A 17,845-nucleotide genomic window follows, 5' to 3' on the forward strand; every position below is an offset into this window, starting at 1 on the left:
TTGCTGGGTGGGTCTTTCTGAAGTCAGAATTTCTCAGAAAGAGCTTCTAAAGCTCACCACCTAGGCAAAATTGTATGAGTAGAGTCTGGTAGAGGGTTTAAGATAGTATTTGTGGTTAACCCAAAGTTGCCAGTGTGCCACCATATTGTTAAGAAGACTAAGGAGACAGAGAATTCAAAATCTTTACTCCATCATCTAGTCACATGTACTCCATATATACCCTAACCAGCCAATGTTCCCAGACACAATAAAGGAGATTAAGTTTCTGTGAAAGTTTAGAACAGCTCTTCTTGTTATGGAAGCAAACAGGTAGCCTACAGGCATCTGAGGACTGGGGATCAGGGTGGAGACAGTCAGCCTCAGAACCAGTCTTATGATGAGAGTGTCTCTTCTTTCCTCCTAGCTCCACTGGTGGACTCCAGTGCTGGGCACAGCAGCTCTGCCATGCTTATGCTCTTGTCGGTGGTATTTGTTGGGTTAGCTATGTTTCTGATCTACAAGTTTAAAAGGTAAGTGCTGTCGTCTGTCAGTCAGATTGTGTCTCCAGGCAAGGTTCATTGCAGTTGACTCTTCTTATGACTAATGGTCCTCAACTCATATCTACAATGTAATCTTCAGTTTTCTTGCTGCTCTCTTTAGTGCTGGAGAAGAATCAGGAGTGACTGAGAATCAGGGAATTAATGTGTATGAGAATCAGACCTATATTCATTTTGTAGGTTTGATGGATTAAGAAGAAAATAAGGATTAGCTATAAAATCTATTTATTCTCCTTAATAGATGTGTGGGAGGATTTTCAAATCTCACCCATATTTCTGAAGTAAGTTCTCAGATACTTCAGAAGTGTTTTCATATAGAACAACAGCCATGCAGGGTAATCAAATAGAAAAAAACTTCCATTTTCAATGAACACACACATACATTCATCTATATTTTTATTTATGTTTCTTTATCTCATATTGTCACTATCCAGTATCTCTCTTTTAACCTGCATACTAGGTGATGAGCATATAGTTCAGTGTTTAAAGTATTTACCTAGAATGCTCAAAGTCCTGGGTTTTGTACTGACTGCCATATAAACCAGATATAATGGTACATGATTGTAATCCCAGCACTTGAAAGATGGAGCCAGGAGGATCAGGAGTTCAAGATCATCTTCAGCTACACAATAAGTTTGAGGCCATCCGGGCTATATGAGACTATGATTCAATTTTTTAAAAAATTAAGAGTAAAATGTTGTATATTATATATTGCTCCCATTTCATTCTTTTTCTGTTTCTTTTTTTCTTTATTATGATGTGTTTTAATTTTATACATCAGCCATGGGTTCCCCTGTCCTCCCCCCTCCCGACCCCACCCCCACCTTCCCCCCAGCCCCTCCCCTCCATTCCCATGTCCTCCAGGACCCGACACCCCTGGGGATTCATTTAAACTGATGGATTCAGTACAGACAGGTCCTGACCCCTCCTTCCAAAATGAGCAAAGTGTCCCTGTGTAAGCCCAAGATTCCAAACAGCCAGCTCATGCACTAAGGACAGGTCCTGGTCCCACAGACTGGGTGCTTCCCAAACAGATCAAGCTATTCAATTGTCTCACTTATCCAGAGGGCCTGATCCAGCTGGAGGCTCCACAGCCTTTGGATCATAATTCGTATGCTTCCATTTGTTTGGCTATTTTTCCCTGTGCTTTTTGCAATCTTGGATTCAACAATTCATGCTCTTGCAGACCCTCCTCTTTCTCGACAGTTGGACACCTGGAGCTTCACTTGGGGCCTGGCTGAGGATCTCTGCATCCACTTCCATCAGTTATTGGATGAGAGTTCTAAGACGACTGTTAGGGTATTTAGTCATCTGATCACCAGACTAGGTCAGATCAGGCTTTCTCTCGACCATTGCCAGCAGACCACAGAGGATATATTATTGAGGATTTCTGAGGACCTCTCCAGCACTCTGCCTATTCCTGCTCTCATGTGGTCTTCATTTATCATGGTCTGTTATTCCTCATTCTCCCTTTCTGTTCTTGATCCAGCTGGGATCTCCTGATCCCCTAAGCTTTCTTTCCCTCAAATCTTGTCTTTCATTACTCCCACTGTCGTCTAGGTTGTTCATGTAGATCTCATCCATTTCTCTGTCATTGGGTGATCCCTGGGTCTTTCCTAGGGTTCCGTTTCCTAGGTAGTCTCCCTAGAGTTGTGTAGCAGTCTAGTCATTTTTGTTTTGCATCTAATATCCTCCTCTGAGTGAGTACATACCATGTTTGTCCTTCTGAGTCTGGGTTACCTCACTCAGGATGATTGTTTCTAGATCCATCCATTTTCCTGCAAACCTTTCCTGCCATTGTTTTTCACTGCTGAGTAGTACTCCATTGTGTATAGATATGATATTTTCTTTAACCATTCTTCAGTTGAAGGGCATTTAGGTTGTTTCCAGATTCTGGCTATTACTAACAAAGCTGATATGAACATAGCTGAGCAAATGCCTTTGTGGTATGATTGAGCATTTCTTGGGTATATGCCCAAGAGTGCTACAGATGGGGCTTGGGGGAGATGGATTCCCAATTTTCTAAGGAAGCACCATATTGATTTCCAAAGTGGCTGTACAAGCTTGCATTCCTACGAGCAGTGGAGGAGAATTCCCCTTGCTCCACGTCCTCTCCAGCATAAGCTGTCTTCCGAGCTTTTGATCTTAGCCACTGTGACAAGTGTAAGGTGGTATCTAAGAGTCATTTTGATTTGCATTTCCCAGATAATTAGGCATGTTGAGCAATTCCTTAAATGTATTTCAGCCATTTGAACTTCCTCTGTGGAGAATTCTCTGTTTAGTTCTATAGCCCATTTCTTAATTGGACTGTTGGGCATTTTGATGTCTAATTTCTTGAGTTCTTTATATTTTCTGGATATCAGCACTCTGTCAGATGTGGGGTTGGTGAAGACCTTTGCCCAGTCTGTAGGCTGTTGCTTTGTCTTGTTGACAGTGTCCTTTGCTCTACAAAAGCTTCTCAGTTTCAACAGGTCCCATTGATTGATTGTTTCTCTCAGTGTCTGTGCTACTGGTGTTATATTTAGAAAGTGATCTCCAGTACCAATGCATTCAAGAGTACTTCCTACTTTCTCTTCTATTAGGGTCAGAGTAGCTGGATTTATGTTGAGGTCTTTGATCCACTTGGATTCAAGTTTTGTGCACGGTGATAGATATGGTTCTATTTGCAGCCTTCTTCACATTGACATCCAGTTATGCCAGCACCATTTGTTGAAGATGCTTTCTTTTTTCCATTGTATATTTTTGGCTTCTTTGTCAAAAATTATATGTTCATAGGTGTGCGGGTTAATGTCAGGGTCTTCAATTTTATTCCATTGGTCCACATGTTGGTTTTTACCCCAGGACCAAGCTGTTTTTATTATAGTAGCTCTATAGTAGTGCTTGAGGTCAGGGATAGTGATGCCTCCAGAGGATGTTTTATTGTACAGGATTCTTTTGGCTATCCTGGGTTTTTTGTTTTTCCATATGAAGTTGAGTATTATTCTTTCCAGATCTGTGAAGAATTATGTTGGTAATTTGATGGGAATTGCGTTGAATCTGTAGATTGCTTTAGGTAAGATTGCCATTTTTACTATGTTAATCCTGCCTATCCATGAGCATGGGAGATCTCTCCATTTTCTGACATCTTCTTCAATTTCTTTTTTCAGGGACTTAAAGTTCTTGTCATATAGGTCCTTCACATGCTTAGTTAGAGTAATCCCAAGGTATTTTATTTCATTTGTTGCTTTTGTAAAGGGTAATGTATCTCTGATTTCCTTCTCAGCCTGTTGTCTATTGTACATAGGAGGGCTATTGATTTTTTTGAGTTGATCTTGTATCCTGCAATGTTGCTGAAGGTTTTTATTAGCTGTATCAGTTCCTTGGTTGAATTTTTGGGGTCACTCATGTATACTATCATGTCATCTGCAAATAGGGAGAGCTTGACTTCTTCCTTTCCAATTTGTATCCCCTTAATCTCTGTATGTTGTCTTATAGCTCTGGCTAGAACTTCAAGTACTATATTGAATAAGCAGAGGGAGAGGGGACAGCCTTGCCTTGTTCCTGATTTTAGTGGTATTGCTTTGAGTTTCTCTCCATTTAATTTGATGTTGGCTGTTGGCTTGCTGTAGATTGCCTTTATTATGTTTAGGTATGTTCCCTGTTTCCTGATCGCTCCAAGACCTTTATCATGAAGGGGTGTTGGATTTTGTCAAATGCCTTTTCTGCATCTAGTGAGATGATCATGTGGTTTTTTTTGTTGGAGTTTGTTTATATGGTGTATTACATTGACGGACATTCATATGTTGAACCACCCTTGCATCCCTGGGATAAAGCCTACTTGATCATGGTGGATAATTGTTTTGATGTGTTCTTAGAGTCTGTTCGCTGGAATTTTATTGAGTATTTTTGCATCAATGTTCATGCGGGAGATCGGTCTGTAGTTCTCTTTCTTTGTTGCATCTTTGTTTGGTTTAGGAATCAGGGTAATTGTAGCCTCATAGAAGGAGTTTGGTAATATACTTTCTGCTTCTATTGTGTGGAACAATTTAAAGAGTATTGGTATTAAGTCTTCTTTGAATATCTCGTAGAATTCTGCAGTGAAACCATCAGGTCCACGGCTTGCTTTGGTTGGGAGACTTTTAATGACTGATTCTATTTCCTTAGGAGTTATTGGACTATTTACACAGTTTTTCTGGTCTTGATTTAACTTAGGTACCTATCCAGAACATTATCCATTTATTTTAGATTTTCCAGTTTTGTGGAGTAGAGGTTTTTGAAGTATGACCTGATGATTCTCTGGATTTTCTCATTGTCTGTTGTTATGTCCCCCTTTTCATTTCTGATTTTGTTAATTTGGATGCTCTCTCTCTCTCTGTCTTTTGGTTAGTTTGGATAAGGGCTTGTCTATCTTGTTGATCTTCTCAAAGAACCAACTCTTTGTTTCATTAATCCTTTGTATTGTTCTCTTTATTTCTATTTTATTGATTTCAGCTCTCAATTTGATAATTTCCTGGTGTCTGTTCCTCCTGGGAGACTTTGCTTCTTCCTGTTCAAGGGCTTTCAGGTGTGCTGTCAATTCACTAGCATGAGATTTCTCTAGCTTCTTTACATGGGCATTTAGTGCTATGAATTTCCCTCTTAGCACTGCTTTCATAATATCCCATAAATTTGGGTATGTGGTTTATTCATTTTCATTGATCTCTAGGAAGTCTTTAATTTCTTTCTTTATTTCTTCCTTAACCCATTGGTGATTCAGTTCAGCATTATTCAGTTTCCATGAGATTGTAGGATTTCTGTAGTTTTTTCTGTTGTTGAAATCTAACTTTAAACCATGGTGGTCCAATAGAACACAGGAGGGTATTCCAATTGTTTTGTATCTGTTGAGATTTGTTTTGTGGCCAAGTATGTAGTCGATTTTAGAGAAGGTTCCATGGGGTGCTGAGAAGAAGGTATATTCTTTTTTGTTGGGGTGGAATGTTCTGTAGATATCAATTAAGTCCATTTGAGCCATAACATCAGTTAAGTCCATTACGTCTCTGTTAAGTTTCAATTTGGCCGATCTGTCCAGATGTGAAAGTGGGGCGTTGAAGTCTCCCACTATTAATTTGTGGGGTTTTATATGTGATTTAAGCTTTAGTAATGTTTCTTTTACATATGTGGGTGCCCTTGTGTTTGGGGCATAAATGTTCAGAATTAAGACTTCATCTTGGTGGATCTTTCCTGTGATGAGTATGTAATGTCTTTCATCATCTCTTTTGATTGATTTTAGTTTGAAGTCTATTTTGCTGACTATTAGGATGGCTACACCAGCTTGCTTCTTAAGACCATTTGATTGGAAAGTCTTTTCCCAGCCTTTTATTCTTTGGAGGTGTCTGTCTTTGAATTTGAGGTGTGTTTCTTGTATGCAGCAGAAAGATGGGTCCTGTTTTTGTATCCATTCTGTTAGTCTGTGTCTTTGTATAGGTGAATTAAGACCATTGATATTAAGGGATATTAATGACCAATGATTGTTAATACATGTTGTTATTTTTATTTTTTGGTGGTAGTGTGTGTGTACTTCTCTTCTTTGGGGTTTACTGCTGTGGTGTTATCTATTGCCTGTGTTTTCATGGGTGTATCTGCCTTCCTTAGGTTGGAATTTTCCTTCTAGTGCTTTCTGTAGGGCTGGGTTTGTGGATAAGTATTGTTTAAATCTGGTTTTGTCATGGAAGGTCTTGTTCACTCCATCTATGATGATTGAAAGTTTTTCTGGGTATATTAGTCTAGGCTGGCATCCATGGTCTCTTAGTGTCTGCATTATATCTATCCAGGTCCTTCTGGCTTTCAAAGTCTCCATCGAGAAATCTGGTGTTATTTTGATGTGTTTGCCTTTACAAGTCACTTGGCCTTTTTCCTTTGCTTCGCTTAATATTCTTTCTTTATTCTGTACATTTAGTTGTTTAATTATTATGTGGCAAGGGGACTCTTTGGGGGGGTCTAGTCTGTTTGGTGTTCTATAGGCTTTTTGTATCTTCATAGGCATTTCCTTCTTTAAGTTGGGAAAGTTTTCTTCTATGATATTGTTAAATATACTTTCTGTGCCTTTGAGTTGGTATTCTTCTCCTTCCTCTGTCCCTATTATTCATAGGTTTGGTCTTTTCATGGTGTCCCAAATTTCTTGGACATTTTGGGTCATGACTTTGTTGGTTTTTGTGTTTTCTTTGACTGGTGAATCTATTTCTTCTACCTTATCTTCAACACCAGAGATCCTCTCTTCCATCTCTTGCATTCTGTTGGTTATACTTGCATCTGATGTTCCTGTTTGTTTACTCTGATTTTCTATTTCCAACATTCCTCCTGCTAGTGTCTTCTTCATTTTTTCTATTTCCCTCTTCAGGTCGTGGATTGTCTCCCTTGCTTTTTCATGGTTTTCTTTAAAAGATTTATTGTCTTCTTCTGCTTTAATTGTCCTTTCCTCTAGTTCTTTTATAGTGTTCTTCCCATTTTTTGTTTGTCTGTTCCTCTACTTTATTTTTGATTTTTCTATATAAGGCTCTAGCCTCTTCATGATGTTACTTATAAAGTTGTTTTCTTCTTCTTCCATTCTGTGATGTTCAGGTCTAGCTGTTGGAGAAGGGATAGGTTCTGGTGATGCTGTATTGCTCTTTATTTTGTTGTATGTACTTCTGCCTTGATGTCTGCCCATCTCCTCTTGGTTTCGTTCTTGGTCTTATCATTGTACTTGGTCCAGAGACAGCTGAAAGATTTAGGGAGCCTTTCTCTGGTCCAAATGGAAGCTCTGGGCCAGATGGGAGCACTGGTCTAGATGAGAGTGCTGGCCGGATAGGAGCTGGGGGGCTGGACTCTGAGTCTTGGGAAGTCTCTGTGGTCTCCTTATTTTGTCCAGATGGGAGCTCCTCTTGTCCAGATGGAAGTTCCTCTGGTCTCTGGTCCAGATGGGAGTTCCAGCGCAGCATGGAAGCTGGGGGCTGGTCTCTGACTCTCAGGAAGTTGCTGGGGTCTCCAGCAGATGGGGGTGGGGGCTGGGTGTGGAGACTGCAGTGTCTGCCTGCAGTCTTCAAAAAGGGAAGCCTTCCTGCAGGGCCTGCTGATTGGCAGGAAACTGGGGCCAAGTTGGTCTGGTCCTTCTGGGGTGGCCTGTGTCCAGTGGTGGTACTCAGGCGCAGTTGCCTCTCTGACTATAACCCCAGGCACTCACCTCTGGTCCAGATGGGAGTTCCGGGCAGATGGAAGATGGGGGCTGGTCTCTCTTTTTCTGTTTCTTAAAAAAAAAAACAAAAAAAAAAAAACAAAAAAACAAAAAAACAAAAACTGTTCAGGCAAAGAAAACCCTGCATGTTTTGAGAAATTATTTTTTGAAGGCCCTGGGAAGGGTGACACAATAGGATATTAACAAAAAGAATGAAGTTGAAGTGTACAATTATGCACTAGTATTGGTTGAAGTATTAAGGCCATTCCAAGTAGTTAAAAGGGAGGTTTATTTTGTGGGGTAACTTACAAGTGAAGGGATAGGTTACAGGGTCCAGGAAAGGTGTAGGACAGTCCAGCAGTGTTCTCTGGAGAACTCTGCTAGGTCTACCTCCAGAGTCCAGAATCCAGGAACCAAGAGAGCTGGCACATCTTGATCGCAGGTCTTAAATTGCTCCTTTCTCAGCCCTGCCTCATAGGCATGACAGTCACTGGAAGCATCGATAGGGGTAGTACTTCCAGGTCAATGCTGAAACAGCTACCCACTACACACTAGTATTAATTATGTAAACCTCCCAAGAGGTTTACTGGCTTAGAATATAAACTCTGAAGTAACATGGACTCAGTTTCACCTCTGGCATTTATACTCTTGGTCAACTGTATTTATATCTCCAAGCCTTTGTTTTTTAATTTGTACTATGTGGAAAACAATAATATCTTATGGTTTTGCTGTGTGAATTAAACATATTAGCAGCTGTAAGTTTCATATACTAAGCAGTCAAGAAAATTTGATAATACTGAGTATTATCAATAACAAAGAATCAGAGGCTGTGTGTTTCAGCGGGCCATAAATTGACATGTAATGTAATAGGCTCTCAAAAATTATGATAAAGAGTCATACTTATTGGGGAGGCTGGGTAAATGAAAATAACATTATTAATTATGTGAGTTTTTAAAGCATGTCTTGGTCTGGGAGTGTTTCTGGGATAATCTTTGTGGGTTGTAGAGGGGGTGAGTGGTGGGTGGTTTTACTCTTCTCTCCCCACTTTTCTCTTCTCCAGTGGATATTTCGCCTGCTTAAAAATGTCTTTTTTGCTCAATATAAAACTCTTTGTTAACCATGAGGGTAAGAATTTCTCAACGCTTTCTTATGCTCACTGGAAGGACAGACTGGTATTACTTCTCTAGTAGACTTACAAATCTGAATGGGACTTCAAGTGTTTTGGGATCAAGGTGGGTCAATCCATCTGCTACTGTTTGCATTGAATAGAGGGAAAACCCTTTGGGTATAATTAAAGGGAAAATGTCTTGATAAGAAAAGATAACACAATTTCATGGATGTGCTTAAATTATATACAAACAGAATATCAGTCATCCAAGTATTTGTTTGTGAGAATTTCTAGATTGTAAGAAATGTAAAGACTGGAGGGTGTGGGTGAATATCAACTGAGTAAAATCTATCCTGTTTTGTTCTAGCAATCCATTCCATGGTAGATGAGGATGGGAGCCAATAGATATTCTACAAGAAGCAATTTTGTTCATCACATATCTTCAAACTAATGCAAGATATCTTGTAACTTAGAACTTTTCTCTTGATGTTTAAAGGAGACTAAACTCCCTAGACAGTCAACTTCTTTATATATACAACTCTAACTTTGTAGACTTTCATACCTGAATCCACTTAGATAATGATATCTTAGAATCACTCTACTTTGTAGTTCTCAATTATCAACCAGAACTTTCTTTGTCTGACAGTGGATTAGTGCCAGTCAAACTGGATAAACAACATTAAGCCAAAAGTTAACCTTTACTTTCCTATCCCACGTTCCTGTTCTGTGTTTTCCTCCCAATGCTCCAGGCCTTTGGTTGATACTTGGATGGATTTTCTTTTATTTCCCTGGCTTTTTTTCCTTCCTGGCTTGTAGAATCCCAGTGGTGGCTGTGCAGGGCATGCCAGCTAGCAAACAAGTAAAGGTCAGACAACATCCTGGATCTCACACTCCCCTCTGCCTTGTTAATTACCATCCAATAGCATTTCTATAATAATGAGAATGAATCATAATCTGCTCTGATATGGTAACTTGGCTTTTAATGTTGATTTTAATCAAAATATATGTAGTTACACCTGGCTACCTAACATTGGTGAATGTCTCAGACAAGGTAATGGGGACAGATGTACTTTTATTTCAAGGCTATTTGCTATACCATATACACAAGCAAAATTTTCTCTTGATGTAACTACCAGCACAAACTAATTTAAATGTTCATTCATCCAATAAATACATATTGAGTTCCTACCATGTTCTTTGCACTTAGAATCACCCAACAAGGTTAGTTAAGAAAAGGAGAGGGAAGTAAGATCCCCAAACATCCTTCAAGTAAATATCACCCCACCCATAACATTGCATCTGCTTCATAGATAGTGTTGTTTCCAGACATCCGCCTTACAATATAATTAAAAATCCTTGTGAAGTGATTTTACTTTCTAAAAAATCCTCAACAAGACCTGCTTTCTGTCACTGTGTTTTTCTGGTTATTCAAGAAAATGTTAGAGCCCTTATATTTCTTCCTGACTTTTTTTTTCTCAATAGGACTTTTATTATAATTCAAAGTCTGCTTTCTCCATAGCTGGAGCAAATGAATATAACCTGTACCTGATTTTGTTTGATTGCTTGCTTTTTAGGATTCTTGTGCTCTTCTATCTTATTCCTCTTATTTAAAGCTGTATGGATATATGGATCAAGAAACATCCCTTGATCTCTTTATGGGAACACAGAGCTCATACTTGACTGACATCTTCTAAAATTCTACAAGTGGATGTGCTAAGCAATGAAAAGCAATTTGACAGCTTTTTATAATGTTACAAATTGTGATGTCAAAGTCAGTCCCTTCCAGTCATCTATTGAAAATGAAAACATGTTTACTTACAGGGATTGAAATAAAGTGAGCAGTCATTGTAAGGTCTAATGAGTACAAACACTCACAGGTGTCTTTAGCTAAGCCAGAAGGGTAGATGACAAATTGTATGATCAGGAATGGCTTTACTGCCCCCATTCCTAGTGAACATTAATATTACAGTTGAACTTAACATTCATAAGCAACTGTAGTTTTCTAATTAGAAGTAATTTAATTCATTAGACTATATCTGTTTTTATCTAAAAATCAAAGAGCCAATCAGTCTATCTATCTATCTATCTATCTATCTATCTATCTATCTATCTATCATCTATATTTTTCTCTAGATTTTCTTTTTTGTCTGTATTTCCAGACCTGCCTCAAACACATTATATAGCTGAGGATGACCTTGAATTGATCCTTATGCATCTATCTCCTAAGTGCTGTAATTATAGGCATTTACCCCTTGGCCAGTTTGTGGGATGCTGGGGATTGAACCCATAGCTCAATGCATGCTGTACAAGCATTTCTTTCAACTGAGTTGATACTACAACCCCTGAATGTTCAATTCTGTACATTCATGGACTATATAGGTTTTTGCCTCCCAGATCATGCATATTTAAGGTATCAGAAATTGGGTCACATTGGTGTAGACCAGTAGGAAAGGAAACATGAGGACACAGCCTTTTGGAAAGAAAACAAAGACATGAAGATTGCGCATAGAGGAAAGATAGATACAAGTGTGTGTTTAAAACCTCTTTTCAGAATTTTCTTTGGGAGGTATCCTGGAAAACTTCATTAAATATTACCACATTCAGCCTCATTTGGGGTTGGAATAGAATGCAGAAGATACAAGCATAAAAATTTTACTGATTGAAACTAGGACAAGAGAGAGATGAACCTTTAGGAATGCATGGAACACTGGTGTGAAGTAGGCATTAGAAGCCATTTATTGGCCTTCTGTCATTTTAAAATTTAGTTCAACATCCCCCCCATTCAATGAGGTAAGAAAAATGTCCTCTGGATATGATGTGCCAACATAAAAGTACAACCTTTATATTGAAAATCAGTCTAGCAAAATGCATAGAGCACGAGTTTTGGATATTATATTCATTCATTTAACAAACACCTAATAAATGCAACTGTGTGTTAACTGTATAGCTGTGAACATAGGTCACCTAGCTCTTGCCCATATAAACCTTTTAGTCTAATGAGAATGATAGAACAAGTCAATAAACCTCAGCTACTATATCTACCAAAGCTCATACCTTACTAATTTTTGTAGACCCTGTTTTACAATTATACGTTAAACCAGGAGAGATTAGGGATCAAAGGAGCCTTCAGAATGACATATGAGCCATATTCTGAAAGACCGGAATGAAACATCACCATGAGAACCATAGATGTCTTATACAGATAGAGGGAACAGTTGGTTCAATGTCAAGTCCCCTTGGGGAAGAGTCATTTGTATAGATTCTTACAATTCAATGATCAAATTGATAGGCACCCAGTGGTGCTGATATCAGCCACTCCTGAGAACTTGGCAAAATGAAGATCCCAAATCCATCCAGTTCGGATCTATGAGTCACAAGTCACATTGTACTGAAGATCATGGTTGAATCCTGTCCATATAAGTGTATGGGGAGAACTAGATTTCAGGCACTGGCAGGAGCATGCTGAGACTGGAAGAGAGTCAGGCAGGATATCATGCCAGCAGGGGCAGGGAGGAAGTCAGTCTCAGTAAAATTTCAGTCTGAACTTTCTTCCAACCCTAACTTGACAGCCTCATGCCTACAAACCTACTCCTTTTATTTCTTTTGGGGAAGTTATTTAGCTTCTCTTAATCCTTTTCTTAACATACTCTCAATCCTAAAATGAAGCTACTGTTATTCCCATTAAACAGAGAATGAAACTATCAAAATATTTTATATGTTTGACTCAAGTGTGTTGCTCTAAAAAGTGTAACAATGACTATGAGTCTGATATTTTGAACTGTTTATAAATAAGGCAATAGGAATCAATTACATACATGTCAACTTAGTGAAAGATGCCATTTGAGTCTCATAAGACTGATCAACACAATTGCCCCTTTAAAGGTAGTTCTGTGGGTTCAATCTCATTTGGGCATCTTGGTTTTTTGCTAGTCTTGCATCCTTGGATTCAGTGTCTCTGTGTGGCCAAGCATTTTCTTTGACACTGGCTGTTCCTGCTAATGACATTTCCTCTACCAACCTTCCAACACTTCTTATTGCTTACTTCAGGCATGCCCTTTTATCTCACTTTGATTTTGTTTCTACCTCATGTAGGAAAATCCCCTGGATCAACATCTATGCCCAAGTCCAACATGACAAGGAGCAGGAGATGATCGGGTCAGTGAGCCAAAGTGAAAATGCCCCCAAAATCACACTCAGTGATTTCACCGAGCCTGAAGAGCTGCTGGACAAAGAGCTAGACACACGGGTCATAGGTACGTGTACCTGTGCTACCATGCTCAGAGTCCTGTTTCCTCTAGATATTCTGTCATTAGCTGGCACTGTATGTACCACGAGACAGTCCTGGACTGCAAGGATGGGGAAGCAGTGGTTATGGTGACACAATCTTGTTTTAAAATTCATTTGCCATCTCTAGCCACATGAAATTGACTATATATATATATATATATATATATATATATATATATATATATATTCCATTAGAATTTAATAAAGATTGGAAATACAGGTGTCCCAGTGGAGGACAAAGTTCATTACTATTGGACTACTTTTCCTCTTAAACCTATAAATCCAAAGACATAGAAGTCCTTAACAATATTTACATAAATACAGAATGAGGTATGGACTCTACCTTTTAGTTGGGCAATTGGCAAACTTTGTGAGTGCTCAGTATTACACATTCCTCAACTGTAAAATGGGAATAATAGTACCAAGATTCTATTTGCCATGTACTGTCTGGAAATCTGTTCTGAAATTGTCCCCCTTTTTAAATGATGCTATGAATTAGTGTAGTGTCTGCTCCATAGTGTTTGCTACATACTAGCTATTGCTGTAATGAATATTATATATATTATATAAGATGACTGTCAACCTATTGGTCCTGCCTATATTCTATTATGGGAGGAGGATGAGAAGCTTGTGACCTGGTAGGAATATCCAGATCCTGTCCCTAGTTGAATGTGTTACAACCTGTTCCAGGCAGTTTGGGATTTGGCAGTAATGAAGCAAAGACTTAACAGCTTGTGGAACTTAATCTGTTTCCTCTCTGTATCTTTTCTCTCCTGCAGGAGGCATTGCCACCATTGCAAACAGCGAGAGCACAAAAGAGATCCCCAACTGTACTAGTGTTTAACCAAGAAGTCACGTGGTCAACCACCTTCCTGACTTTTTATTTTTGATGACTATTATTACTATTATTATGGAAAAATGAAAATGTCTTTTTTACCTTTTGTTTACCAAGGTTCCCTTCATAAATAGCAGACAGATGCTGATCTTTGGGAGGAAACAAAGGCATCCTTAGTTGATCACAATGGGATGAAGGAATATATGGTTTTATCTGTGTTAAGGATGCATCTTCCCATAGGCTCCTTGCTTTACTCTGCTGTTGGTAGAGCAAAGACCTTTTTGTGTCCTTCTGTCTTTTTTTTTTGAGTTGGGTTTCTGTTAATTTCTATCTCTCCTACCCCTGCCACCCTCCACACCACACACACACACACACACACACACACACACACACACACACACACCACATCCATCCCCTGGTTCAATTGCAGGATGTAGGTTGAGGGGGGAGTGGACGTAGCTGCCAAAGGCACGCACACCTTTCCAAAAGAGGCCCTGCCTCGTGCATGTCAATACTGAGGCTACAGATGGCATATTGTATATAACTACAATGTAAATAGCTTTTTATTTCCTAAGAAATAATTTAATGTTTAGTAAAAAAGAAAACAGAAAAAAAAAAGAAAGATGTGTGTGTTGGCTTATGCACTCACCTTCAGAGCTGACCACCCCCCAGCCTGCTTGATGTGTTGGATTCTGGATGCTCTCCAGCTGTCTGTCACACTCAACTCTTGCGTCTCTATCCACACTATAGCTGGTTTCTGCTTATGTATATAAAGGGGGCAGGGGAGGGCTTCTTTGGGGCAGTTGACAAAGGAAAGACTTCATTGGCATCTGAGAACATGGGGGTTGTTTTTCTTCTTAAGATAACATGGAAGAAGTCACAAGTCCTAGTAGAGACTTCAAACTGAAAGCCAGTTGGGGAGATAAGACTTTTTGTCAAAAAGAGAACAAAAAGGATGCTATTTATTTATCAGCTTGAGAGAGTAGTACTCTCTAAAGAAGCCAAAACGGATCTAAGGGTCCTGGCATTTCTCTTTTCTAATTGGATTCCGTGAATATGTGCATTGCTCATGGTGAATTCCAAGCTGTTCAGAGCTCAAAACAGTCCCTGGGCATGATGTTAGGTCCAGTGAGCATCAACTGGCTAGAAGAGTCAGAGGGGAGATTGGAGGTGCCATTTGTGGAATCCCAAGTCTGTGCAAACAAACCCTGCAGGCAAATTAGAGCCCTAGCCTTTAATAATATTAGTCAGAAATGATTTCAGCAAAGCTGTGCTATTTGCTTGTCAGATGTTACACAACTTCCTTAAAGTCGGATATCTGCCTCCAGTTCCCTTAAGGTAGTTCTCGCCTCTGGGGTGAATGGGTTTCAAAGCCCTTATTCACTTTCCTAGCACCTCAGCCCCTCCACATGTTTAACATGCCAATTCTTTTCAGTAGGATCACTTCACACCATGTTGTAAGTGTTGTTTTTGTTTCCAGGCTCTGCCTGAGCACATTCATTTTAAAGAATGATATACTGTACATATATATATATATATATATATATATATATATATATATATATATATATATGGAAGGAAAGGCCACATTTTGTACACACATGCTGTTCATGTTCCCCTTTGTGAGACACAGGGAGAATATGATAGAGAAATCTATCTGGCTATAGCATAGGTCAGAGTTAGAAATGTTTCTAAAGATCCTTTTCATTTCAAGGGTTAAATGGGGCATACAATTGCAATATGTGTACTAAACACTGGAATACAGTGCATGAGTCATATCTATATATATACAGTATATGTACATATACTGTTCTTGGTTTTATTGTTCCATTTGAATATTTCTACTGTAAAAAAAGACAGTGGTTTTGAAATTGTTGAAAATAAATGTATTTTTGTACATCAAAGCTTCATACTTGGCTGAGAAGTCTGTATTTTAGTGATTTTCTCTTTTACCTACTAGATCCATCAGACATTGCTACAGTACTGTACTGTGGCCACCTTCCCTGCAGATATGGAAAGGCTTATTGTAACACATATGTATCATTTGTTTATGAGTCTTTGGGTAGACTGTGGTTTGGTGATATCAAAGGGCCTGCTGGCTCTGGTAGACTTCTCTGGATGTGGGCTTCAGGCACTTTGAGTCTGCTCTGCAAGAGAATTGCAGAAGTCCATAGGAGACACACTAAAACACAGTGTGCCTATTTACCCTTTTTGTCAATCTGTTTACCTTTGCTCACATCGCCGTGTCCAACATCAAGGCCTAAGGAAATAGACTCTTACTCCTGTCTTGGTAGTCACTACTAGATTACAAAGAGTGCGGTGTGGATAAATATTGCCAGTACAGAGAGGGAATGAACAACTTAGAACAATATTAATTTGCTAGACAGGTTTAGTTTCTATATACCTAGTAGAACCTAGTAGAACTCTCTCTCCCTTTCTCTCTCTCTCTCTCTCTCTCTCTCTCTCTCTCTCTCTCTCTCTCTCTCTTTTCCCCAAGACAGGGTTTCTCTAGGTAGCTTTGCACCTTTCCTAGAACTCACTTGGTAGACCAGGCTGGCCTCAAACTCACAAAGATCTGCCTGCCTCTGCCTCCCAAGTGCAGGGATTAAAGGCATGTGCCACCACCGCCCGTCTTAGAACTTCTCTTAAATAGTCTGTTTAAAGCAATACCCATGTTTGTTATTCAAATGTAAATGGCCAGGTCTTTGAGCACAGAACTTAGGAACTGCAAAGACTTTGAATCCCATGTCAATTTCCAATGAGTGGTTGATCTGGAGCTGCCACTTAGGTCTTGAAGATGTTATTTAGTTATTTTTTGTTGCTGTGAAGAGACAACATGACCAAGATAACTTATAAAAATAATTTGATTTGGAGGCTCACAGTTTCTGAGGGTTAGAGACCATGACCCTCATGGCAAGGGAGCATGGCACTAGGCAGTCAGACAGGCAGGCAGGCAGGCACGCTACTATAGCAATAGCTAAGAGCTGTCTTCTGATCTACAAGCAGGAGGCAGAAAGAGAGAGATTATATTCTGGTGCATAGGCATGGAGAAGAGAGAGCTAATTGGGAATGGAGTTGGCTTATGAAACCTTAAAACCTACCCCAGTAACACATTTTCTCCAACCAGGCCCCATCTCCTTATATAGTTCCCAAATAGTTCCACCCACTCCAGACCAAGCATTCAAATATATGAGCCTATGGAGTTCATTCTTCAAACCACTACAATTACAATTGGGGAGAAATAGGTCCACCCTTCGATCTACTCCTTCCTCCTGTTAGCTGTTTGGTTTGTAACACCAATTTCACATTTTCTTCTTTGGTCCTTGAATGGGTAGATGACTCTCTTCTTCACATTAGGTTATTAAGGAAATGTGAGTATCTCAGAAACCCAAGAAACCAGAAAGATTTGACCAATAATTTATTTCATGTTTTAAAAACTAATCAACCATACATTTGAATATAAGGGATTAGGCAAATGTGTTTTTCTTTTTATTTGAATTTATTTAGAAAGTTGGATAATTCTTAATATCATTATTCTTGAGTCATACTCATCTTTGCATTTTTTTTTTTGTGCAGTCTGGGGAATTGAACCTAGAGTCTGACACACCTACACCAGTGTTTTCTCACCAAATTGTGAGTTTATATAGTTTCCTTCCTCAAATATCAAGAGTGTTCCTTAGGAATCTCCACAAGAAGCAGTGGGCTTTTCAGTCTATCAGTTTATAACTCAAAGTGGTTATATTTCTTTAATAGATTTTAAATTTAGAACTTCTCCAATGATATAAATTATCTGAAATCCCCATCATTGAAAAAGTGCTGCTTCCCACTGGACTGAGTTTTTCTGTTTATTTTATGTATGGGTTAATGAGGTTGGTCCACCAGATTAACAATGAACCAAAGTGAAATAAAAA

The 17,845-nt window shown here is 39.1% G+C and overlaps 1 protein-coding gene across 1 annotated transcript in view; it reads left to right on the top strand.

The window, feature by feature from the left end:
• Sorcs3 (sortilin related VPS10 domain containing receptor 3) overlaps positions 1–15,444 on the top strand; it is a 624,861-nt gene extending 609,417 nt beyond the window's left edge. Inside the window, 3 exon segments of the mRNA XM_036172085.1 lie at positions 404–509; positions 12,905–13,065; positions 13,879–15,444. Of these exon segments, the coding sequence (XP_036027978.1) occupies positions 404–509; positions 12,905–13,065; positions 13,879–13,943 (332 nt within the window). The 3' untranslated portion in view covers positions 13,944–15,444.
• The last annotated feature ends 2,401 nt before the right edge of the window (positions 15,445–17,845 follow it).

Source organism: Onychomys torridus, chromosome 1, assembly GCF_903995425.1.
Source record: "Onychomys torridus chromosome 1, mOncTor1.1, whole genome shotgun sequence".
In the NCBI taxonomy this organism is placed as follows: domain Eukaryota; kingdom Metazoa; phylum Chordata; class Mammalia; order Rodentia; family Cricetidae; genus Onychomys; species Onychomys torridus.